Source organism: Dermochelys coriacea, chromosome 11, assembly GCF_009764565.3.
Source record: "Dermochelys coriacea isolate rDerCor1 chromosome 11, rDerCor1.pri.v4, whole genome shotgun sequence".
In the NCBI taxonomy this organism is placed as follows: Eukaryota; Metazoa; Chordata; order Testudines; family Dermochelyidae; genus Dermochelys; species Dermochelys coriacea.
The window spans coordinates 495,963-520,487 of NC_050078.2; the positions used below are offsets into that span (position 1 = coordinate 495,963).

At 63.0% G+C, this 24,525-nt stretch overlaps 1 protein-coding gene across 1 annotated transcript in view; it reads left to right on the forward strand.

Moving 5' to 3' along the window:
* Positions 1-24,464, forward strand: part of OBSL1 (obscurin like cytoskeletal adaptor 1) — a 59,338-nt gene extending 34,874 nt beyond the window's left edge. Inside the window, exons 11-27 of the mRNA XM_038422545.2 lie at positions 12-287; positions 976-1,248; positions 2,482-2,757; positions 3,213-3,488; positions 10,173-10,448; positions 12,163-12,438; positions 13,563-13,838; positions 14,014-14,280; positions 15,396-15,665; positions 17,689-17,955; positions 18,394-18,660; positions 19,086-19,198; positions 19,539-19,692; positions 20,251-20,412; positions 22,319-22,423; positions 22,701-22,966; positions 23,731-24,464. Coding sequence (XP_038278473.1) covers positions 12-287; positions 976-1,248; positions 2,482-2,757; positions 3,213-3,488; positions 10,173-10,448; positions 12,163-12,438; positions 13,563-13,838; positions 14,014-14,280; positions 15,396-15,665; positions 17,689-17,955; positions 18,394-18,660; positions 19,086-19,198; positions 19,539-19,692; positions 20,251-20,412; positions 22,319-22,423; positions 22,701-22,966; positions 23,731-23,868 — 3,938 coding nt within the window. The 3' untranslated portion in view covers positions 23,869-24,464. The remainder of the gene's footprint in view (positions 1-11; positions 288-975; positions 1,249-2,481; positions 2,758-3,212; positions 3,489-10,172; positions 10,449-12,162; positions 12,439-13,562; positions 13,839-14,013; positions 14,281-15,395; positions 15,666-17,688; positions 17,956-18,393; positions 18,661-19,085; positions 19,199-19,538; positions 19,693-20,250; positions 20,413-22,318; positions 22,424-22,700; positions 22,967-23,730) is intronic.
* The last annotated feature ends 61 nt before the right edge of the window (positions 24,465-24,525 follow it).

The window sequence follows — 24,525 nt, forward strand, 5'->3', positions numbered from 1 at the left end:
TGCTCTCTCAGCCCCGCAGGTGCGCATCGCCCCGGTGCCCGAGGCCCAGCGCCTCCGGGAGCTCCTGGCAGGGCTGCCCTTGCTCTTGGAGTGTGAGGTCTCCACGCCCGACGCCCCTGTGCGGTGGCTCAAGGACGGGGAGGCTGTGCCCTCGGACAATGTCGTCACCCTGCAGGCAGAAGGCTGCACCAGGAGGCTGTGTATCCGCTCTGCCCGCCCCTCGGATGCTGGGACATATACGTGTGACGTGGGTGAGGATGCGCTGAGCTTCACAGTGACTGTGACCGGTGAGCTGGGGGCTGGGCGACGGTCCCCTTCCCGGGAGCAGGGTGAACGCCCACAGGCAGCGCTGGGGGAGGCCGATGCCTTACACTCAGATAGGAAGCTGGGGTCTCTGCCCTGAGGTGCTGCCTGGCCTGGTGGTCAGTCACTCGGTGGGGCTGATCCTGTACCCAGCGCTGCCATTGCCTTCGACCCCAGCTAGGGCAGCAGGCATGGCACAGGGGGCTTGCCAGTGAAGCGTCTGGGCTTGATGGTGCATTACCAGAGCTGGCACTTGTCAGACCCAGCAGGGCCTGGGCTCTGACTCCCGGTCCCCTGTGTGGCCAGCGGGGGACCAGCCTGCTGCCCAGCTCTGCCTTGAAGCTAAAGTAAGACCTTCAGAGTCCTGAGCCCTGGCTCTCCCTGTCGCAGGGGTGACTGCAGGGAGCTGGGCCCTAGGGAGGGAAGCAGCAGCTCCCCACAGACAAGGAGAATGCAAACGACTCTGCAGCTCCATCTAAAGCAGAATGAGCCACATCCCTGCCTGATGAGGGATGGTCAGTCCAGGCTCTGCATCGCCCCAGATAGCTGCCCCCAGGGTCACTTCCTCACCCGCTTCCTGGGCATCCTGCCTTGGAGAATGCGTGGGGCGGCTGGCTCTGAGTGACCCAGCCTGCAGCCTCTCTGCTGAGCCCGTCCTGTCTCCCTGCCCAGAGCCGCCTGTGAGGATCGTCAGCTCTAACAAGGACGCTGCGCACTCCTACCTGGCCTCGGAGCGCGTGGTGCTGGCGTGCGAACTGTCCCGTGCTGACGGCCCAGTGCAGTGGTACAAGGACGGGGTGGAGGTGGAGGAGGGCGAGCTCCTGCTCCTGGAGTGTGAGGGGCCCCATCGCAGGCTCGTCATCCCCTCGGCCCAGCCGCAGAACACGGGGGAGTTTGTGTGCGACGCGGGCGGCGACTCCGTCTTCTACAACATCACGGTGACAGGTCGGTGATGTCCCCTGGCCTCCCGGCGGGTGGGTCAGCAACGTTTCCCCGTTACCCCAGCTGGCAGTTCAGTGACAGCCCCGGTCCCCTGTGGGGAGATGACAAGTGGGCAGGGCTCTCACCAGCACCCAGCCCCTGACCCTGAATGGAGAGCCCTGCACCCCGTCAACGCTCGTTCCCTGGCCCAGAGGGGAGAGCCTTGTGCCCCGTCAGCGCCCGGCCCCTGGCCCTCAGGGAGAGCCCTGTGCCCCGTCAGCGCCCGGCCCCTGGCCCTTAGGGAGAGCCCTGCGCCTCATCAGTGCCTGGCCCCTGGCCCTCAGGGGAGAGCCCTGTGCCCCATCAGTGCCCGGCCCCTGGCTGTGAGTGGAGACCCCTGCGCCCCGTCAGCGCCCGGCCCCTGGCCCTTAGGGAGAGCCCTGCGCCCCGTCAGCGTCCAGCCCCTGGCCCTCAGGGAGAGCCCTGCGCCCCATCAGCGTCCGGCCCCTGGCCCTCAGGGGAGAGCCCTGCGCCCCATCAGCGTCTGGCCCCTGGCCGTGAGGGGAGAGCCCTGCGCCCCATCAGCACCTGGCCCCTGGCCCTCAGGGGAGAGTCTTGCGCCCCGTCAACGCCCAGCCCGCGATGGCCCTGGAAGAATCATAGAATCATAGAATATCAGGGTTGGAAGGGACCCCAGAAGGTCATCTAGTCCAACCCCCTGCTCAAAGCAGGACCAAGTCCCAGTTAAATCATCCTAGCCAGGGCTTTGTCAAGCCTGACCTTAAAAACCTCTAAGGAAGGAGATTCTACCACCTCCCTAGGTAACACATTCCAGTGTTTTCACCACCCTCTTAGTGAAAAAAGTTTTTCCTAATATCCAATCTAAATCTCCCCCATTGCAACTTGAGACCATTACTCCTCGTTCTGTCATCTAGAACTGGGGTCTGGGTCTGACAGAGGCTGTAACACTTGTGCTCCATGGGCAGCTGCTTCCCCACATGTAGCACAAGGCTGGCAGAGACTTTTCCTAACGACCATCAGGCTGCAGCCCCAGCACCCACTCAGATCACCCAGAGCACCGGGGAGCCTAGGCCTCCTGATGGACCCAGACAGTGGCAGGGGGTCTCGCTAGAGCAAAGTGGGGCCCATGGGAGCAGGCAGGCTGGGGTTAGGTAGAGCAGACCCCCGGCCCTGCAACGGGTAGAGATTGGGTCTCCCTGAGCCCATCATGTCCCTTCCGTTCAATGTGCCTGACAGAGCCCCCAGTGAGGATCCTGCGCCCCCAGGAGCGCTCCCTGGAGCTGCGAGCTCTGGCGCTGCAGTGCCTGGAGCTGAGGTGTGAGCTGTCTAGCGCAGATGCCCAGGTGTGCTGGTTCAAGGACGGGCTGGAGGTGGATGAGACAGAGAACCTGCTGCTGCGGGCAGAGGGGGCCCAGCGCTGGCTGATTGTCCCACAGGCCCAGGCCGAAGATGCCGGCGAGTACATCTGTGAGACAAGGGACGAGTCTGTCTCCTTTGACATCAAGGTGTCAGGTGAGCATGGGGGGCCAGGTAACGTGGGGTGGGGCAGAGCTTCCTTATCTCTGTGACATCTGCTCTGTGACCGTCCTCAATAAACTGAGCAAAGCTCTTCCCCTGCTCCGGAGCCATCTCCCTCTCTTAGCTGCACTTGGTGTCTCCTGGGTTCCCGCTCTGCTTATGGTCACGGAGTAGCTGGGGAGAGTGGCCCATACGTTTGCCAGTGGTGAGTTTCTGCTGTGCCCTCCGTGTCATACACGTGCCCCGAGGCACAGCCATACACGCTGTGTCTCCTCAGTCCCCAGGAGCCATCCCGTGATCTGCTCCCTCCAGCTTTTACACCCACCATTGCTCTGTTGTGGCGTGAAAGGAGAAATTGGCTGTGCCGGACATTGATTCAAACTAACAGGCCAGGGTGGGGGCAGCATTGTCCCCTTGCTGCCTGGGCCAGCACTGCCCTCTCCTTTCAGAGCCCCCAGTGAAGATCCTGCAGCCGCGGCGAGCTCCCCCAACTCTGAAGGCTGTCCTAGGGGAGACAGTGACTCTGGCCTGCGAGCTCTCACGTGGGAACGTGCCAGTGCAGTGGGTTAAGGATGGCACCAGGCTGGAGCCTGGGGGCAGCCTGATCCTGGAGGAGGAGGGTACCCATCGGCGGCTGGTCATCCCTGCTGCTGGAGTGGAGCATTCCGGGAAGTACGTCTGCGATGTGGCTGATGACACCAGGACGTTTACTGTCCAAGTGTGTGGTGAGTGAGAGGCTGGGGAGAGCCCAGAGACCTGAGTAGCTGCTTGGGGGTGGGCTGGTGACTGGCCCAAGGGATCAGGGCGGTGCTGCAGGAAGCGAGTTTCCAGCAGCATGAGTTGGACCTAGAACTGGCCCCTGGGTCGGGGCATTGGCACTGCAGGAGGTGCCTGATGTGACGAAGTGGGACTGTTCTTAATGTTTCCTCTGAATAGTGTGGGGGTGCCTCAGTTTCCCCTAGGCAGTTCTTAAGTATCTAGGTGGTGGGATAAGGGTGTATGGTCATTGCAGAGCCCTAGAGGGCAGGTGTGTGCAGGGGTCTGGACACAGAGAATGGCCGACACCCTGTTTCGTGGTAACTGATGGCCTGGGCCCTTCCCTCCTGCAAGATGAGAGCTAAAGGGTTGGAGAACAAAGGAATCGGGTGACCTCCTGGCCCTGAAAAGGGACAAAGCCCAGAGAAGGAGGGAGTGGAGAGGGGGGAGTCAGTTGGGGGCTGGCTGGGGATGAGGAGTGAAGTGCAGACGTGGTTGTCTGGTTCACTGCCCCCCAAAATGGACCCAGCTGAGGGGTCCTGTTCTCTGCACCTACAAGCTCTGGTTTAGACCATGTTCCTGTCATCTAATAAACCTTCTGTTTTATTGGCTGGCTGAGAGTCCTGTCTGACTGCGGAGTTGGGGGGCAGGACCCTCTGGCCCCCCAGGACCCTGCTTGGGCGGACTCGCTGTGGGAAGCGCACGGAGGGGCAGAGGATGCTGGATGCTCTGAGGTCAGACCCAGGAAGGGGGGAGCCGGGTGAGCTGTGTCCCCTGCAGACAGGCTGCTCCCCGAGAGGAGGCTCCCCCAGAGTCCTGCCTGGCTTCGTAGGGAGCAGCTCCAGGGCATCGCCTGGGGACACCGGGACACCTTTGCAGCCAGATTTGGGCTATAAAGTGATGTCCCCACAACCCTCTCTTGTCCCAGTCCGAGTCTGTTACCCCCCTTCTCACACTGCCCCCTGAGAACCAGACCCGAGTCCCACGCGCCGGCCTGGGCATGCCTGTCGCTGCCGGTGTGGCAGTCCGCATTCACCGGGGCACTGGTGCTCATGTGGGCTCTGCCCGTCTGCTCTGTTTCCAATGGCTAGTGTGTCCAGGGACAGTTGCTGCGTCTGCGCACGCAGGCTCAGTGCTTGCGCCCTGACATAGGCCCCACTGGGTGTGCTTGGAGAGCCATGGTGAGTCTGGGGGTGGTCAGCAATGGGTTGGGGAAGGTGTCATGGACCCACAGGATGGGGGCCATGCCCCCGCGTGGGGACAGGCTCTGGGAGGCCCCGTCAGTGAGCCATGCCCTCGAGGGGTCTCACTCCGCCTCCAGGGGAAGAAACGCTGCTTAACTGCCTCCTGGAGCTGGACCCCTGGGCAGTGAGTCCCACGGAGACAGAGCCTCAGGGAGAGTTGTACCATGTATGGCAGTCACAGGTCCGATGCTCTTGAACTGCTCTGTACGAAGCCAGCAGGACTCTGGGTAGCGCGACTCCCCTCAGGGCACGCTGCTCTTCAGAGCAAGGAGCCTTTTCAGCTAAGGCCTTCCTGGGACTGACCTCGGAGCAGTCAGCATCCCTGTTCACACCGTGCACTTCCCCTTGGCGGGTCCACCTGGATGGGACCCCTGGGGAAGCCAGAGGGCCTTGCACCCCAACGCCACAGTCAGCTGTGACTCTCAGCCGGCCGGTGAAACAGACGGGTTATTAGTCAACAGGAACACAGCGTAGAACAGATCTTGTTAGCACAGAAATCAGTGACTTTCAGCCAAGTCCATCTTGGGGGAACCCCATGCTGGATGCCCTGGACTCCCCACTCTCTGAGTCCCCCATAACAGACTGCCCAGCTTCCAGCGACCCGACCTCAGACACACCCATTGCCCCTCCTCCTGATCTTTGTCTCGCTTCCCAGGCAAAGTGTCATCTGGTCGTACCCCCTTCTCCGTCTCAGGTTATGAAGGGCATTGTCCATTGCTTATGTGCAGGCAGCTGGAGCCACCTCACCAGTCCCCAAGGACACGTCCCACCACCTAGGCATTGGTGCAATATGCAGGGAAACTGAGGCACACAGTATTCATGCATTTCAGAGTAGCAGCCGTGTTAGTCTGTATTCGCAAAAAGAAAAGGAGTACTTGTGGCACCTTAGAGACTAACAATTTATTAGAGCATAAGCTTTCGTGAGCTACAGCTCACTTCATCGGATGCCAGTGCAAATAGTAAGACTCACATAGGCTTACGTACAACATAATAAGGAGGAAAAACCCACTGTGTCACACCATCTTAGGGGTCAATGCCCCCTCCGCCAGCATCTGCAGCGACACGCATCCAGTGCCGGCCGACAGCTGGGTTATTAGTCACCTGGACCCAGCACAGGGAGACCTTGGGGAGCCCAAAGCCCCATCCCTCTGTCACTCCGACTGACCTCCTCAGTCAGACTCCCCAGTGTACCCTGCACTGTTTCCTGCAGCCAACACAACTCCCCTCCCCCACCCCCCAGCCCTTTGTTCCCAAGTTGGGGGATGCGGCTCAGCCCCCTGCCCAGTGGTGGGGAGTGCAGATCTCTCTGGGTCCTTGGTTGCCAGGCATCCGTATCTGGGCAGTTGGATTTGCCATTGTCTTCTCCAGAGCTCCACTGATATGGGACCTCAGGCCCCAGACAACTGGGAACCCTTCACACCTGTCTCTTCCCCTGCCCCCAATAGGCAACAATGCAGCATATAGGGAAACTGAGGCAGACACAGACGTGATAAAAATAGTACAGACAATTGCCACTTGGGCACAGCAGGCCAGTGGTGCAGTGCCCAATTCGCCAGAGCCCTGGCAGCTGTGCTGGTTGTCTCCTCCCAACCGGAACCAAGGGGTGTGACATGAAACAGGCTAATTGCAGGCCCATTCTTTCAGGATGCTCAGGGACCAGTTGTGCCCACCCTGGTCCCGGGGGGCCTGCGCTTAGAGCAGGCCGAGTCCTGTGTCTGTGTTGGAGTTCCCAGGCTGGAGTGGAGCAGGTCCCCTCTAATCTGGTGCCCGTCTCTGACAGCGAACAGCCCCAGGCACTTCCGGGGAAGGTACCACAACCCTACAATGGGGGATGGGCCCTGGGGAATCTCCTCCCTATCCCCAACACTGGCGCAGGAGGGTTCAGTGCCCTTGTATATCATGCAGTGTCATGGGGGCTCTTGTCGCTGTTGTGCATGCAAATATCGAATCCTTCTGATGCCGGCTGTGCTCTTGGCCTCAGTGAAACCTTGTGGCAGGGAGGTTCCATAGGCTGCTGTTTGTCTTGGTTCTGCCAGACCCTCCCGTGACGATCCTGGGGCGGGGTGAGCTTGCAGACCCACCGCCGCTGCCTGGCTGCAGAGGACCTGGTGCTGGAGGTGATGCTCTCCCGTGCCAACGGAGAGGTGAAGTGGTACAAGGATGGTGAGAAGTTGCAGGACACGGGGCGCGTGCGTCTGGAGGAGGACGGGGCGCGGCGCGCACTGGTCATTCTGGGCATGGAGAGCAAGGACGCAGGGAGTATCTGTGTGACAGCCACGACGACAGCCTCATCTTCTGTGTCACCGTGGAAGGTACGGCTGAACTGGCCCCACACCTGCTGACCTGACGCCGACTTCCCATCCGGTGGGTGGGCGAGGGCCCTGCCTGGCATTGGGGAGCAATGCAGGAACTGGGCAGCCCTTCTGGAGGGACAGGCGCTTTGCTGCCGGGCCCCACAGAATGAGGGTGTGAGGAGCCTTATTCAGTGGACTAATGGTCTGCAAAGGGGGTGAGCAGGGCGATAGGAAGGTGGGTGATGATACCACATGACTTAGGGTAGTTAAAATCAGAGGGGACTGAGGAAGGACAGAGGGCCCAGCCCGAGGGGAGGGGGCAGAGGGCCCAGCCAGGTGCAGGGAGGGGGGCTGCAGTGGGGGCAGGTGAAGTTCAGTGTGGGCAATGCAGGACACACCCACTGGAAGGACAGGTTTCAGCGTTAGTCTGTATCTGCAAAAGAAAAGGAGGACTTATGGCACCTTAGAGACTAACACATTTATTTGAGCATAAGCTTTCGTGAGCTACAGCTGAATGCATCCGATGAAGTGAGCTGTAGCTCACGAAAGCTTATGCTCAAATAATTGTTAGTCTCTAAGGTGCCACAAGTCCTCCTGTTCTTTCCACTGGAAGGAGTAATCTGGACCCTCATGCTCTGCCCTGGGCTCTGAACTCCTTGTGACCCCTCAGGGGAGAGCCCTGGGCAGCCCCACGCATACCTGATGTGCGGCTATGGGTGAAGAGTAACCCCAGCTGCGGCTGCGCAGGGCTGGAGAGTGCATGGACAGCATCTGCTGCGATCGCACTGGTAGGCTGAGCCTGGGGTGCTGTTCCAGGCTCTGGTCTACCAGCTTTAGAAAGGGTCTGGTGGGGTCCCGGGTGGGGGAAGGGGCTGGGCGAGCTTCCGTATAAAGAGACTGCAGAGGCTGGGACAGTTTGGTTTAGAGGAGACCCATACCAGAGGCTGACGAGGTGTGTCTCTATGAGCGGCACAGAGTGGGAGATTGGGCATGGCTGGTTATCCCTCCCTTAACAGCAGAACATGGGGTGCTCAGTGTAATGGGAAGGCAGTGTATTTAATAGCGGCAGCAGGAAATGCTGTTGTATTTTAGACAATACACACATAACCTGTGGAACTCCCTGCCACATGGTATCCTTGATGCCAAGAGGTCAGTGGGATTCAAAGAGCAGTAGTGTTCTCATGGATCCTGGGAACATCCAGTTATATGAGCTATAATAGCCCTGAAAGGGCTGTCAGCCCACGCGTCCCATCCTAGCCCTAGTGCAGGGGTGGGCAAACTACGGCCATTTTAATCCGTTTTAATCTGCCAGCCATTTTAATCTGGTCCTTGAGCTCCTACTGGGGAGCAGGGTCTGGGGCTTTGCCCCGCTCTGGCTCTCCAGCCGGGGAGCAGGGTTGGGGGCCACTCCACATGGCTCCTGGAAGCAGCGACATGGCCCTCCTCAGGCTCCTACGCATAGGGGCAGCCAGGGGACTCCGCTCTGCATGCTGCTCCCACCCCCAAGCACTGCGTCCAGAAGCTCCCATTGGCCGGGAACTACGTAGGAGCCGGAGAAGGGACATGCTGCTGCTTCCTGGAGCTGCTTGTGGTAAGTGCCGCCCAGACCTTGAACCCCTGAGCTTCCCTCTCTGCCCAACCCCCTGCCCCAGCCCTGATCCCCCTCCTGCCCTCTGAACCCCTCGATCCCAGCCCAGAGCACCCTTCTGTATCCCAAACCCCTCATCCCCAGCCCCACCCCAGAGCCCGCATCCCCAGCCAGAGCCTGCACCCCTTCCTGCACCGCAACCCCCTGCCCAGCCCTGATCCCCCCTCCCCGCCCTCCAAACCCCTCGGTCCCAGCCCGGATGCAACCGATGAAGTGAGCTGTAGCTCATGAAAGCTTATGCTCAAATAAATGTGTTAGTCTCTAAGGTGCCACAAGTACTCTCCTTTTCATTCAGGGGAAGGTCTCTCCCAGCTGAGACATCCCCCTGCAGCCCATGAAGAAGCCCCTCTCTGCGTGCCCCGGAGCGGGGCTCTGACCCCAGCCTGCTGTCTCGGCCAATGCTGGGATCGTCCCAGGTACCTTCTGGGGTGGAGTGGGGAAGCTCAGCTGAGGCACGGGTGTTATCACGGAGTCCCTGGGCGAAGCTCTGGAACTGCTCCCTATGAAGCCAGGCAGGACTCTGGGGAAGTCTCTTCTCTGGGAGCAGACTGTCCCCAGAGCAAGAAGCTCATTCGGCTTCCCCCTTCCTGCGTCTAACCTTGGAGCATCCAGCATCCTCTGCCCCTCCGTGCGCTTCCCACAGCGAGTCTGCCCAGGCAGGGTCCTGGGGAAGCCAGGGGGTCCTGTCCCTCAGCTTCGCAATCAGAGGTGACTCTCAGCCAGCCAGTAAAACAGAAGGTTTATTAGATGACAGGAACACGGTCTAACACAGAGCTTGTAGGTGCAGAGAACAGGACCCTCAGCTGGGTCCATTTTGGGGGGCAGTGAGCCAGACAACCATGTCTGCACTTCACTCCTCATCCCCAGCCAGCCCCCCCTGACTCCCGCTCTCTCCACTCCCTCCTTCTCTGGGCTTTGTCCCTTTCCCGGGCCAGGAGGTCACCCGATTCCTTTGTTCTCCAACCCTTTAGCTATCAACTTGCAGGGGGAAGGGCCCAGGCCATCAGTTGCCAGGAGACAGGGTGTCGGCCATTCTCTGTGTCCAGACCCCTGCACACACCTGCCCTCTAGGGCTCTGCAATGACCATACACCCTTATCCCACCACCTAAATACTTAAGAACTGCCTAGGGGAAACTGAGGCACCCCCACACTATTCAGAGGAAACATTAAGAACAGTCCCACTTTGTCATAGGTGTGCTTCCCCACCAGCTGGAACTTGACCAAAGTCTCTCCCTGGCCTGTCTGGAGTCTGTGCTGTTACTTCCGTCTGTCAGTTGCCTGTTGTACAGTCTGCTTGTTTGTGTCAGTCAGCCCCTCCACAGCACAGCTAGTACGTCTGTTGGTTCAGGCAGTGCCGTCTATCAGCAATGGGTCGCTCTGGCTGCTGCGTACCATACTCTGTGGGACGTGAGGCACGCCCTGCCCCGAGCCCCATGCAGTGATGCTGCCTCTCTCTGACTCCCCAGAGCCCCCTGTGCGCATTGTGAGGAGCAAGCGGGTCCGGGAGCAGCAGTGCCTGGTGGCCGGTGATGACTTGGTGGTGGGCTGCGAGGTGTCTCGGCCCAGCGCTGCCGTCCGCTGGCTCAGGGATGGCCAGGAGCTGGTGGCCAGTGAACGAGTCCGGATCGAGGACCGGGGATCTTTCAGGCAGCTGACCATCCTTGGGGTCCGGCCCAGCGACTCTGGCTCCTATGTTTGTGATGCTGTCGGTGACCGAATGGTGACGGCCGTGAAGGTGGCAGGTGAGCTGGCAAGGGGCATTGTACATGCCAGCTAGGTGGGCTGGTCGAGGAGCAGAGCAGGGACGCTGTCCGTCCCAGCCAGGCTGGGGGCCTGTCAGCTCTCACTGGCTAGGTGGGGCTGATGGGGTCAGTACCTGGAGGGGAAAGCCCCTGGGACTGCCCCGTGCTGCAGATAGTGGGGTGAGGTTCAGTAAGGTTGCTCTCCCTGGGCATCCAGTGCAGTGTGCAGGGATTGGGATGGTGGCTCTGGCTACTTGTCATCCCAGAGCTCTCTCCGTAGTGTCCTCGCCAGATTCTGTTCCCTGAGAATCCATTGCACCTCCCCCAAGCTTTGCTGGATACAGGATCCTTCAGCACTTCTGGTCCTAAACTCTGGTGTTGTTGCTGAGCAGCTGCTGCGTCCCAGTCCAGAGGTGGCTGCATATCAGTGCTGGGTGAGGGATGCCTCTCTGTGCCTCCTGAATGAAAGGCCTTTTTACATAGGATCGTCCCTCTGTTCTCTGGACTCCCCCCTCCGGACCACGTGCTGCCTGTTCCTTGTCTTACTGGGCCTGGGGTTTGGGCTGGAAGCCCTGGCCCCATGGCAAATGTCCCCCCCATGCCTCCCCTCGCTGTTGATTCGGAGGCTCCCATACAAATGGAAGGGGGGCTCTGGGATTGGCCTGTGGGGTGGGGAATGGGGAGAGCTCCGCCTTCACTGTTCAGGGTTTGCGGGAGCCACGCGCAGGTCCCAGCCGCTTGCTCCTAGCAGCCAGAGGAGCAAGGCGGCCCCCTTAGAACAGCAGGAGCCTTGCAGGGGCTGGTTACATTTCACCTTGGCCAGCTCCCAGGTGCCCCTCCTGCTGCTGCCAGGGGCTGAGCTGGGCGTTTATCAGCCGGGGTAAAGGGCTGTGTGTGAGGTGTCCCTGTTCCCTGGGGCGGGGCTGGGGATGAAGACACTGTCCTGGCCTGATGGAGGCTGAGCCCTGGCAGTGCAGGAGGGGCTGCGGGGCTGCCCCAATCCCTGCCAGCGGGCGCACGGGAGAGAGAGGAATGAGAGGTGCTGGCTCGGCTGGATGCGCCCTGCTGCTTTGCCATGCCCAGCCCAGGCCTCTGGCCGCTCCTCAGCACTTGCTGCCCAGCCTGCAGGAGGCCCACAGCCAGCTCCTGTTTGCGTTTGACACGCCTGGATGGAGGATTCCCAGACTCCTGCCCTGTGTCACCAGCAGGACCAGTGCAGACACCACAGCTGTACTGGGGTAGCCGGAAGCGCTCCCCCTCCCCCAGCCAGCGTTCCTGCCCCGCTCCCCACAGTGCCCCCTGCTGGGAGAGGCCGGGCTGGGGTAGCTGCGAGTGCCCCCCCACAGCCAGTGACCCCTACCCCGCTCCCCACAGTGCCCCCTGCTGAAGCGGTATTTGTGCTGTTTGCTTTGCTGCCTCGATCAGTGGGACAAATGGCCATTTTTCTCAGAAAAGTGGGGTGTGCAGGAACATGCAGGAGGGTGAGCGGCGATGCCAGCCCCGCGCGGGGGGAGGCAGTGCTCAGGCATGGGCGGGTGGTTCGGGGGAGCAGCGGGGCCAGCCCTGCACAAGGAGAGGGGCTCGGGCGAGTGGCTCAGGCCAGCCCTTCACAGTGTCCTGTTTTCCCTTTGGGAATATAGTCACCCTCTCCCAGCCTGCTCCCCACAGCGCCCCGAAAAGCTGCCTGATGATTTCCTTTCCCCTCTGGTTCCAGGCCCCCCCATTCGGGTTGTGAATAAGGAGGAGGCCAAGACGCCCGTGGAGGTCCTGGAAGGGGAGAGTGTCACGCTGGTTGCCCGGCTCTCCCAGGAGCAGGCTCCTGTCCAATGGCTGAAGAACAAGCGGGCGCTGCGCTCCGGGGCGCGGCTCCTCCTGAGCAGCCAGGGGCCCTCGCGCAGACTCACCATCAAGCAGACGGAGCCGGGCGACAGCGGCACCTTCAGCTGTGACACTGGGGACGACGAGGTGCACTTCACCCTGCGAGTGAGAGGTGAGCCAGGCTGTGGGGTACGTCATTGCCTGCCTGGCCCCCTGCCCAGCTCCCCGCCCAGCTCCTGCCTGTGCCCAACTCCCTACCCGGCTCCTGCCTGTGCCCGGCTCCCTGCCCAGCTCCCTGCCTGGCCCCCTGCCCAGCTCCCTACCCAGCCCCCTGCCCAGCTCCCTACCCAGCTCCCTGCCTCGCCCCCTGCCTGGCTCCCTGCCCTGGTTCTGCCTGTGCCCAGCTCCCTGCCAGCGCCTGACTCCCCGCCCTGCTCTTGCCTCTGCCCGGCTCCCAGCACGGCTCCCTACCCAGCTCCCTGCCAGCATCCAGCTCCCTGCCCAGCTCCCCGCCCTCCTCCTGCCTGTGACCGGCTCCCTACCCGGCTCCTGCCTGTGCCCGGCTCCCTGCCCGGCTCCCTGCCCTGGTCCTGCCTGTGCCCAGCTCCCTGCCCGGCTCCCTGCCAGCGCCTGACTCCCCGCCCTGCTCCGGCCTCTGCCTGGCTCCCTGCATGGCTCCCTACCCAGCTCCCTGCCAGCATCCCGCTCCCTGCCCGGCTCCCTACCAGCGCCTGGTTCCCCGCCCTGCTCCTGCCTGTGCCCGGCCCCCTCCCAGCTCCCCGCCCTCCTCCTGCCTGTGCCCGGCTCCCTACCTGGCTCCTGCCTGTGCCCGGCCCTCTGCCCGGCTCCCTGCCCTGGTCCTGCCTGTGCCCAGCTCCCTGCCCGGCTCCCTGCCAGCGCCTGACTCCCTGCCCTGCTCCGGCCTCTGCCCGGCTCCCTGCACGGCTCCCTACCCAGCTCCCTGCCAGCATCCAGCTCCCTGCCCGGCTCCCTGCCAGCGCCCGGCCCCCTGCCCAGCTCCCCGCCCTCCTCCTGCCTGTGCCCGGTCCCTTGCCCAGCTCCCTGCCCCGCTCCTGCCTGGGCCCAGCTCCCTGCCCCGCTCCTGCCTGGGCCCAGCTCCCTGTCCAGCTCCTGCCAGCGCTTAGCCCCCTGCCCGGCTCCCTGCCCAACTACATGCCTGGATCCTGACAGTGCCCAGCTCCTTGCCCAGCTCTAGCCAGTACCTGGCCCCCTGCCTGTCTCCCTGGCCAGCTCCTGCCTGCGCCCGGCTCGCTGCTCATGGTTCTCTCTCCCCAGAGGCTCCAGTGGTGTTTGTGAAAAAGCAGGAGAAGCCGGAGAAGGTGCTGGTGCTGGAGGGGGGCAGTGCCGTGCTCTCAGCCATTGTCTCCAAGGAGCAGGCCCCAGTGAGCTGGAGGGGCCCCCGGCAGCCCCTGGCAGCAGGGCAGCGTTGCGAGCTGCGGCGAGAGGGCCGGGTGCACAGCCTGGTGCTGAGCAACGTGGGCAAGGATGACGCCGGCCTCTACACCTGCCTGTCCCGCCATGACCAGATGCAGTTTGAAGTGAGCGTGAAAGGTGAGGGCAGCAGCACTGGGGAACGTCCCAGACAGCAGCCCTGCAGCCCCAGGGCAGAGCAGGGCTGGGGCAAGACAGGACCACCCCATGGCAGTGGGGATCCAGTGGTGTTGAAGGCAGGTTGGGCCCCCCAGCAGGGGCACAGATACTGACTGGCCTCTGCTCGTGTTCCCAGAGCTGCTGGTGAAATTTGTGCGAGGCTTGTCGGATGTGCAGGCGCATGTGGGCGAGACGGTGCTGCTGTGGTGCGAGCTGTGCAAGGCCAAGGGGCAGGTGGCGTGGCTGAAGGATGGGCAGGAGCTGGAGCCCAGCGGCAGGTGGGAGATCAAGGCAGAGGGGCGGGAGCGCTCCCTGGCGCTGAGCAATGTGGGGCCTGAGGACGCCGGCGAGTACTCCTGCGAATCCAAGGATGACCGGACGCTGGCCACGCTGACTGTGCAGGGTGAGTCACGGGGCCAGGGGGCCCTGCTCCAGGGACTTGATCCCCCTGGGGCCCAGCCTCAGCCCCGGGGCCCTGAACCCCCCAGACCAGACCAGCTCCAGGGACCTGATCCCCTGAGACCCAACCCAGCCCCCGAGTCCCAGCCCTCAGCCGTGGGGCCCCGATCCACTGCCCCTGGGGCCCTGATCCCCCCAGACCAGACCAGCTCCAGGGACCTGATCCCCTGAGACCCAGCCCAGCCCTTGGGCCCAGCCCAGCCACCGGGGCTCAGCCCTCAGCCCCAGGGCCCTGAACCCCCAGACCAGACCAGCTCCAGGGACTTTCCAACTCCCCCGCAGACCCAGCCTCTGTGACCCAACCCCCCTCCCAAGACCCGTCCCAGCCCAGTGGCCTGACCCCCAACAGAGTGCACTGCAGTCCCCGAGCTGGCGTGACGCAGGCGGGTCCCCGTGGCTGGGCTGTGCCCCGTGGGAGGGGAGGGACGCACTGACAGCCCAGTCACACCAGCCCAGGGAAAGGGGGTATTTTATGGCTGTGGCTCTCTGGGACCGGGGAGGGACGTACCAATCCCAGGTGGGTGCCATGCGCTGGGGGAGGGGGCATGAGCTCCTCCCAACAGCATCACCCGTTTCTCACCCAGGGTGCCCTTCACTCAGCTGCTCTGAGCCTGGGCGCTGCCCTTGGCTGGGCACTGGGGGGCGCAGGTTGTGCCCGGGGTGGGGGGTGCAGAGCCAGGCGCCATCTTGCAGCCCACGCTGGCTCCCAGCAGCTGGGAGTGGCTGAGCGATGTGGAACGGGACAGAGGGAGGGGGCAGGGCCAGAGGGAGCAGGGACTGAGAGTGGGGGGTCAGAAGAGTGGAACCAGGGGTGCTGGGGGAGAGAGCTGTGTGGTGTGCAGGGGGAGGGGGGTGAGCGGGGCACTGGTGGAGGTTTCATGTGGGGGGAGGCAAGTGAGCAGGGGGAGGGGGATGAGTGGGGCACTGGCGGAGGTGGTGTGCGGGGGGAGGGGGTGAGTGGGATGCCGGGGAGGGGGAGGGAGGGGGCGAGCGGGATATGTGGGGAGATGGGCCGGAGGCCCAGTGGGAGCCTCCCATTCTCACCCGCTCTGACCCCAGTGCCCAGGGTGGTGGAGATCATCTCAGAGCTGCACAACCTGACAGTGCTGGAGGGGGATGATGCCACCTTCAAGTGCCTGGTGTCCCCGGATGACGTGGCCCTGACGTGGCAGCTGAACGGCCAGGCTGTCACCCCCGGCGAGCGACTGGTGGTGACCAGGAACGGACTGTGCCACGCCCTGACCATCCGGCAGTGCCAGCTGGGAGACGCAGCCACCGTGACAGCCCGTGCTGAGGGTCTTGTGAGCACAGCCCGGCTGAGTGTGCAAGGTGAGGGGCCTGGGGTGGGGTGGCCTGGCTCAGTGTGCAAGGTGAGGGGCCTGGGTGGGACTGGCTCAATTGAGCGTGCAAGGGAGGGGTCTGGGGCAGGGTAGCCTGGCTGAGCGTGCAAGGGGAGGAGCCTAGGGCTGGCCACAGCCCATCCTAGCCGAGCGTGTCTGTCTTGGGGGAATCTCACTGAGGGACAGAGGATGTGCAGGGGTGTCGAGCCATGGTTCTCAGGGTCTGTCTCGTTGGGGATGGAGTCTCAGGGAGGGTCCATCCTGTTTGGGGGTGTCACGGAGTCCCTGGGTGATGCTCTGGAACTGCTCCCTACAAAGCCAGTCAGAACTCTGGGGAAGCCTCCTCTCCCAAGGGCAAGAAGCTCACACAACTTCGACCTTCCTGGGTCTGACCTCGGAGCATCCAGCATCCTCTGCACTCCGTGCGCTTCCCACAGCGAGTCCACCCAGGCGGGGTCCTGGGGAACCCAGAGGGTCCTGCCCCCCAACTCCGCAGTCAGACGGGACTCTCAGCCAGCCAGTAAAAGAGAAGGTTTATTAGACGACAGGAACATAGTCTAAACCAGAGCTTGTAGGTGCAGAGAACAGGACCCCTCAGTCAGGTCCGTCCTGGGGGGCAGGGAACCCAGAGCCCATCTGAGCCTCCCCACATTTCCCCAGCCAGCTCCCAACTGAAACTCTCCCGCCCCTCCTCTGGCCTTTGTCTTTTTCCTGGGCCAGGAAACCACCTGGTTTCTTTGTTCTCCAACCCCTTCTGTCAGCACCTTTGCAGGGGAGGGTCCCAGGCCATCAGTGGCCAGGAGACAGGGTGTCGGCCATTCTCTGTGCAGACACCATCCCACTGGCCCTCTAGGGCTCTGCCACAATCACACCCCCTGATCTCCCCACCGAGATACTTAAAAACTGCATAAGGGAAACTGAGGCACCCACAGAGTATTCAGAGAAAACATTAAGAACATTCCCACTTCGTCACAGAGGGTCTTTCCCAGAAGGAGGTATTTTGTTGGGAGGGTCTCTCATGGGAGGGGTCTCGGTTGACTTGGGGTGGGTGCCAAGAGGTCTCTTGGGGGTGGTGGGAATGGCAGGGTGGGTAATTCCTGGGGGATCGCCTGGAGGGTTCTGGGATGGCTGGGGTAGTTTGTGGGAGATCTCTGGGGAGTGTCTCACAGGTTTGGTGTGACGGGGATAGTTCCCTGTGGGTTCTGGGATGTCAGGAAGTAGTTCCTGGGGGTCTCTCAGAGGTTCTGGGATGGGGTAGGGGTAGTTCCCGGGGGGTAGTTCCCTGGAGGGTCTTTCACAGGTTCTGGAATCATTGGGGTTGTTCCCTAGGTTATCTCTCGCAAGTTCAGGGCAGCAGGGGGGTAGTTCCCGGGGGGGGTCTCTCACAAATTCTGGGGTGGTGGTGGGGGTCATTCCCTGGAAGGTTTCTCACAGGTTCGGGGTGGCGGGTGGCGGGTAGTTCTCCAGAAGGTCTCTCACAATTTCTGGGGTGGTGTGTGGGGCGGTAGTTTCCCAGAGGGTCTCTCACAAGTTCTGGGACAATGTGAAGGGGGTAGTGCCCTGGAGGGTTTCTCACAGAGTCTGGGCGGCAGCGGGGTGGGGGGGGTGGTAGTTCCCCAGGGGGTAGTTCTCCAGAGGGTCTCTCAGAGGGTATGTGGAGGGGTGTAGTTCCTGGGGGGTATTTCCCCCAGGGGGGTCTCTCACAAGTTCTGGTGTGGTGGGAGCGGTAGTTCCCTGGAGGGTTTCTCACAGGTTCTGGGGTGGTGTGCGGGGGGCGGGGTAGTTTCCCGGAGGGTTTCTCACAGGTTCTGGGTGGCAGTGTGTGTGTGGGGGGTGTAGTTTCCCGGAGGGTTTCTCACACGTTCTGGGCTGTTGGATGGGAGTGTAGTTCCTGGGGGGTAGTTCCCCTGTGGGCAGTTCCCCAGAGGGTGTCTCACAGGGTCTGGGCGGCGGGGGCTTCCCAAGGCTCCCCATCAGGCCCGGTAGAAGCCCTGCCCTGCGGTGCCTTGCAGAGGCCCAGGTGCTGTTTGTGCGGAAGCTGCAGGATGTGGTGGCCGAGGAGCTGCAGGACGCGCTGCTGGAGGTGGAGCTGAGCCGCGAGGCCGGCGAGGTGCAGTGGCTGAAGCAGGGGGTGCTCATCCAGCCGGGCAGCAAGTACCAGCTGCAGGAGGCCGGGTGCAGACGGGGCCTGACCATTCGCAGCCTCAGCCCCTCGGACCGTGGCACCTACCGCTGCGAGAGCCTCCACGACCGGACGCAGGCCAAGCTGAGCGTGGAGCGTAGGTGTCCCTGCCCCTGGCTCTGGGGCAGCTTTACTCCAGCAGGGCCTGGCCAGGCCGTGCCAAGGACGGGAGAGGCTGCAGGGAGGGGAGGGTGTGGGTGGTGCAGAGGGGAGGTAATGGTGTGTGTGGGGTGGCTTGGAGAGGGGAGTGGGGGGGGGTGTGGGGCGGCGGTGGGGTGGCCTGAGGTGGGCAGGGGATTCAAATGGGAGCCAAGCAACTGAGGCTGTATCTCAGGGAAGTTCTCTGGCAGCTGCAGCTGGCTGGGAGTCATCCCTGGGTTGGACTGTGGGGGCTCATGGCTGGCCCATCCCCTTGGTGCAGACCCATCCCTATCCCCCTGGCGTCGGTCTGGGTGCAGACCCATCGCTGCCCCCTGGCGTTGGTCCGGGTGCAGACCCATCGCTGCCCCCTGGCACCGCTCTCTCTCCCCTGCAGCCCGAAAGGTGTCTTTGCGGAAGCCACTGTTGGATGTGGAGACCTTTGAGAAGGAGACGGCCACGTTCCAGCTGGAGCTGTCCCATGCTGACGTGCCCGGGATGTGGATGCGGGACGGCATCCGGGTGAAGCCAAGCCGGACCTGCCGGGTCAGCACCACAGGCTGCGTGCACAGCCTGACGTTGCTGGGGCTCACACTGGAGGATTCGGGCACTGTCACCTTCACCGCCGACACCCTGCGTTCCAGTGCCCGCCTGACCGTCAGAGGTGCGGGCTTGTCTGTGGTGCGGGCCACGTGTCTCACCGTGTGGGGCCTTCCACAGAACCACTCTCTGGTGCCACCTGCTCACCCCATCCTGCCGCTCTGCAGAGCCTCAGCCTGACATTGCAGGCCCTGCTGCTGCTGCCTGAGCACTGGGGTCTGCAGCCCATGCCCCAAGAGCAGATCACAGGCGTGGGCCAGCGCTTGCAGCGAAGCAGGGCCCAGCTGCGACCTCCCCACTGTGAGCTTCTCCGCAGCAGTGCCCCACTGGGGACGCCAGCGCTGTGAGCTTCTCCGCAGCAGTGCCCTGCTGGGGACGCCAGCGCTGTGAGCTTCTCCACAGCAGCGTCCTGTGCCCCTCTGGTCCCACTCCTAAGCTGAGCTCCTTGCATCTGGTTAACGCTTGGGCCTGTGTCTCCTCTTGTCTCAGAGCCACCAGTTGCCATGGTGAAGGCCCCCCGGGATGTGGGTGTCCCTGAGACAGGGGCTGCCAGCTTCGAGTGCGAGCTGTCCCGCCCCATTGCGGAGGTGAAGTGGTACAAGGTGAGGGCGGCTGTGTGAAAACATTTGGGCCCCAGGGCCTGGCCTCACCCGGCCCGGGGCCCCTCTGGGCTGCAGGCAGGCGTTCTGCCCTGGGCCAAGACCGGCTTAAAGCTCAGAGGGAGGGTGACCCATGTGGGGACGAGCTGCAGGGAGGGTTCCCCAGCCATGGGCCCCCCAACCTCCTGGCAGGCGGTGTCATTGCATGGCCACAGGTGCTCAGCCCCGAGCCCCTCGTCCTGCACCGTCCCTCCCAGGCTGCCTGCCGGGTGCCCCTGCCCCCTGCATGGCCTTGGCCTCCAGGCAGCCCAGTGACTGCGTTCTGCTCCGCGTTCCCTGGCAGGATGGGACGGTGCTCCGAGCGGGGCCCAAGTGCCGCATCTACTCAGTGGGCCGGCGGCGCTTGCTGCAGCTCAGCCGCTGTAGCCTGGACGACGCAGGGGAGTACACGTGTGATGCAGGGGACTGCCGGGCCTCCGCCACACTGCGGGTCTACGGTACGACGGGCCAGCCAAGAGGGCTCCCGAGGGGTGTGGGACAGTGCGGGGGGGGGGGAGGCTGAGAGCTGGGGGTTCTCCTGGGGCTGAGAGCTGGGGAAGGAGGCTGAGAGCTGGGGGTGAGAGCTGGGGTGGGAGGCTAAGAGCTGGGGGTTCTCCTGGGGCTGAGAGCTGGGGAAGGAGGCTGAGAGCTGGGGGTTCTCCTGGGGGTGAGAGCTGGGGAAGGAGGCTGAGAGCTGGGGGTGAGAGCTGGGGTGGGAGGCTGAGAGCTGGGGTTCTCCTGGGGCTGAGAGCTGGGGAAGGAGGCTGAGAGCTGGGGTTCTCCTGGGGGTGAGAGCTGGGGAAGGAGGCTGAGAGCTGGGGGTGAGAGCTGGGGTGGGAGGCTGAGAGCTGGGGGTTCTCCTGGGGGTGAGAGCTGGGGGTGGCTCCTGGGCTCTGAGCTGGGGGATGGGGCTTCCCTTAGTCACACCAGGGCCCCTGCAGAGCTCTGTGGGGATGGAGACCCCAGGGGTTTGTTCCTGTCCCGCTGGGGCCACGCTTGGCCCTGTCCCCTTGCAGAGCGCCAGGTGCAGATTGTGCAGGAGCTGGTGGACGTGCTTGTGCGTGAGAACGAGAACGCCGTCTTCACCTGCCAGGTGTCGCACGAGGACGTGAAGGGCGAGTGGTTCAGAGGCAATGAGAAAATCAAAGTCACCAGCGCTGTGAAAATTCGGCAAGAGGGTGAGTGCCCCGCCCCAGCCAGGCTGCTCCCGGGGGCCCTGGTGTCCCTGCTGCTCACTGTCCCACTCTGCCTGCCTCACTCACACCAGAGGGGTAGCCGTATTAGTCTGGATCTGTAAAAGTGGCAAGGAGTCTTGTGGTATTCACCCACGAAAGCTTATGCTCCAATACGTCTGTTAGTCTATAAGGTGCCACAGGACTCTTTGCCTCTCACACCGATACACCCCGCAGGGAGGTTACTGGAGTGGTGCACTGAGAGTCCCATGGCCTGGGCGTAGAATGACTAGAGGACCACAGAGCTTGGGCAGGCTGAGCTCACGGCGCTCCCTGGGGCTCCTGCATTCCTCCAACCCCCTCCCGAGCTCCCTGTGCCCCACCCCATCCGCAACCTCAGTGACTCCTGCAACACAGCCTAGACCCTCCCTCCTTCTGGGGCTCTGTGTGTCCCCATTCCCCCTCCTCCCCATGGCAGGTCCCCCTTCTCTTCCTGACAGGGGCTCTGTGTGTGTCCCCCATTTCTCCCCCTGCTAGGGGCTCTGTGTGACCCCCACACACTTCTTCCCCACCAGGGGCTCTGTGTTCATGGCCATTGCCCCTTCTTTATTTCTTCCCTGTCTGCCAGGGTAAGTCTAACTGGAAGAGAGGGTGAGATTGTAGAAGGGGTAGGTGTGCCCGTGCCAGCTTTAATCTCGCTGGCCTGGGTACCAGCAGCAGTGCAGATGTGGTGGCATGGGCTAGCCACTCGAATACATACACAGGGTCCCCGGGGGGCTTGTGCGTGGGTTGCTAGTCTGTGCCACTGTGTCTACACTATTGCTGTTACCTGTGCTAGCCAGACTAATGCTGGCAGGGCTCTGCCATCCCATGCCACACTGGCACCTCCCTGGCAGTGTAGATGCACCATATGACCCAGGGTTTAAACTCCAGGGGAAAGCGGGGCAGAGACGAGTTGGGGGAGTGCTGTGTTGGACGATGTCAGCGGCTGCCCCCAGCCAGTTCGTGGGTCTATAGACAGTTACAGAGGTGGCTGAAGCCGTGACCCTGCTCGCCAGGTGCCAGGCGCTCCATGTGTCCGTTTCCCGGTGGTGTTTGTCACCCAGCTCAGGGGGTTCTGCCCAACCATGCCCAGACCAGTCCCCAGTAGGCTGGAATTGATGGGCTGGCAGCACTCGGCCGTTAGACAGTGTGTCCTTACAGCAAAGGGCCATCTACATGGGAACAAGGTCAGGACAGTTCTGGCACACCAGCTTTCCGTGTGGACGCGCCGGCTCCACAGGCAGGGTGCCACACCAGATTAACCGACTCACGCCCAGGCTGCACGTGTCCACAAGTTAGGGAGCTCGGGCGCTTTAGAATCACCCAGGCTCGGATCGCAGGAATGGCTGCCTGGAGAGAAGCCTAAGGCCTCGCTTTGCTCAGCCCACCAGACACGGTGAACGGACAGCACCGTGGCTCACCAGTGCATACACTGGCTCTCTTGAACATGCATGAATGCACAAGCTGGTGCCTAGTTCACACACATGCCGACATTGGCGACTGTTACATGCACGTGCACACGCACACACTGGTTCACTGACACACACACGCACATGCTCACACGCACACATACACTGCCTTTCCCACTGCCTGCTGCCCCAGGCATCTCTCAGCATGGGGGGCGCCAGAGTCCAGCTGAGCTGCTCGCTCCTTGTGTCACTCACACCAGCCAGGCTTGGGCCCTTCATTAACCCTATATTAGCCCCAGACTCTATGGCTCTCTAGGGTGGGGCACCAGCCCCAAGGCGATCTCCCTGCTTACCGCTCCCCAGTCTGCCTGTCCCAGCCCGGGGCAGGGGGCTGCTGACCCGTAGTCCCTGCAATGGCTGGGTCGCGGTGCACGGCGTCACACCAGCGCCTTCCTCCACAGGCCCCAGGCACTTCCTGCTCATCTGCAACGTGCGCCCGGAGGACGCGGGATGCATCCGGTTTGTCGCCAAGGCAGCTGCCTGCGAAGCCCGCCTGCAGGTGGAGGGTAATGTGTCCCCGCAAAGCCCTGGGGGGTGACTAGGTGGGCAGCATGGGGGGCTGGCAGCTATGCGGGGAAGGGGCTGGGGGCGAGTGGATGGCAGGTGTAGTGCGTGTGGTAGGTGCCAGCCGAGGGCCGGGCGAGTGCCGAGCTGGGGTTTTGCTGTGGGCTGGGAGGTCTAACACTGGGTTCCGGGGGAGGGAGGTAGGAGTGACCCCCAGGCCCCAGCCCCTTTCTTGTCCCCTCCCATCCCCACGGGCTCACAGGCGCCTCCCCTCGGCAGCACTCCCTGTCCGGATCGTAAAGCCGCTGCGCGACAAGACGGCGCTGGCGCGGCACAAGGCCACGCTGGAGTGCACAGTGTCGCAGGCGCGGGGCCGCGTGCGCTGGTTCCGCGGAGACACTGAGATCTTCGCCAGCGACAAGTACGAGATCTGCAGCCTGGACAGCTCTCGAACCCTCATCATCCACCGGGGGGGCCCGAGGACGAGGCCTCGTACACCTGCGACGCCTTTGACGACCGCTGCACCGCGCGGCTGCTGGTGGAGGGTGAGGCGCAGGGGGTGCTGGGGCAGGAGGTTGGGGCTGGCCCTGGTGGGCAGGGGGCCGGCACCGTTCGTGGGGCTGGGTACCACTGGGAACTGCCTGGGCCAGGCTGGGTGCGCCCTTGGTGGGGCTGCTGTGGCCTTGCAGCCAAGGAGCTCCCGGTGCTGCGGGGGCTGCAGAACATGGAGGTGCTGGCCCCAGTTTGAGTGCGAGGTGTCTGCCCCCCTGCCGCGCACGCCCCAGTGGAGCCTGAACGGAGAGGTGCTGTGGGCTGGCACACACATGCGCATGGAGAGCGTGGGCCACGAGCACAGGCTGGCGCTGCGCCGGACCTCGCCCAGCACGAGCTGTGTGCTGAAGGTCTCCGTCGGCAGTGCCCGCTCCAAGGCCCGGCTCACCATGCGAGGTACGCGTGTGTCTCCACCATGGCTGTGTTTGGCAGCCCGGGCAACTCCTGTCACCCAACTGTGGGGCCCCTGGCCAGGGTCTGTCACTGCCATGGGGCCTCTGCTTGCCCAGCCTGGATCCTTTGCTCTGCTGTGGGGCCCCTCCCCGCTTGGGGTCCGTCACTCTGCCGTGGGCCTCTTCATGCCTCATCTGGGGTGAATCACTGAGCTGGAGGCCCCCTCGCCCCCACCCAGGATCCGTCTCTGCCACGGGGCCCCGCCCTACCTGTGGGGGGTCCGTGGCCCTGCCAAGTCACGGTGGAGGAGGTCTCTGGATGGGGGTGGGTCACTTGCTCCCTGACCTTCCCTTCTCCCCTGCAGGGCATTAGGTGCTGGCAACAGAGGAGCCCGACCGCAGCTGGACAGATGGGTCCTGGCTGGCCACAGCGGGGGCTGTCCATTAACCACTCCAGTGCCCCACGTTGCTGGGGGATGTCCTGCTGCCCCCCCACCCCCTGAGCGGGGCAGTGCCCTGAGTAAGCAGGGCTGCCCGGTCCTGGGCAGGGGGTGCTCTGGGGTGACCCCCATTCCCACTGCAGCTGAATTGACCTTCCAGTGGGACCCTACACTTCCCTGTTCCTCAGCAACATGAGGGCAGGCCTCCATTTCCGCTCCCCACACCCGCACCTTGCGACAGAGGGGCTGCGGGGGGAGCAGCTGTGGGGCCTGGCAGTGAGTCACTAGCCTGGGGACCAGGGAAAGGCCCTGCTTCTCCTCCACAAAGCCCCATGGGGACATGGGCAGAAAAGGAACTGGGTTGGCAATTCTCCCTGGGGTGGGGGTGCTGAGCCCCAACAGGGGCTCCTCCAGCAGCTTCCACACGCTTGGGTGGGTCAGCGCTGGGGAGGAGGGTGGGGGGGGGCTGGGTCTTAACAGAGAGGGAACTGTAGCCAGATGGTGCCCTTGTGTGGGTGAGGGAGCAGGTGTCCCCTGCCCCCAGCACCCACAGACTCTCCCTCCATCCCCCGTCCTGTACACCTCCAAATCACCTGGCAGTGCTCCCGCCCGTGACGAATTAGGAAAGTTCTTCATGTTTTCTCTGAATATTGTGTGTTCCTCAGTTTCCCCTGTGTGTTACTCAAGTATCTAGATCAGGGGTGGGCAAACTTTTTGGCT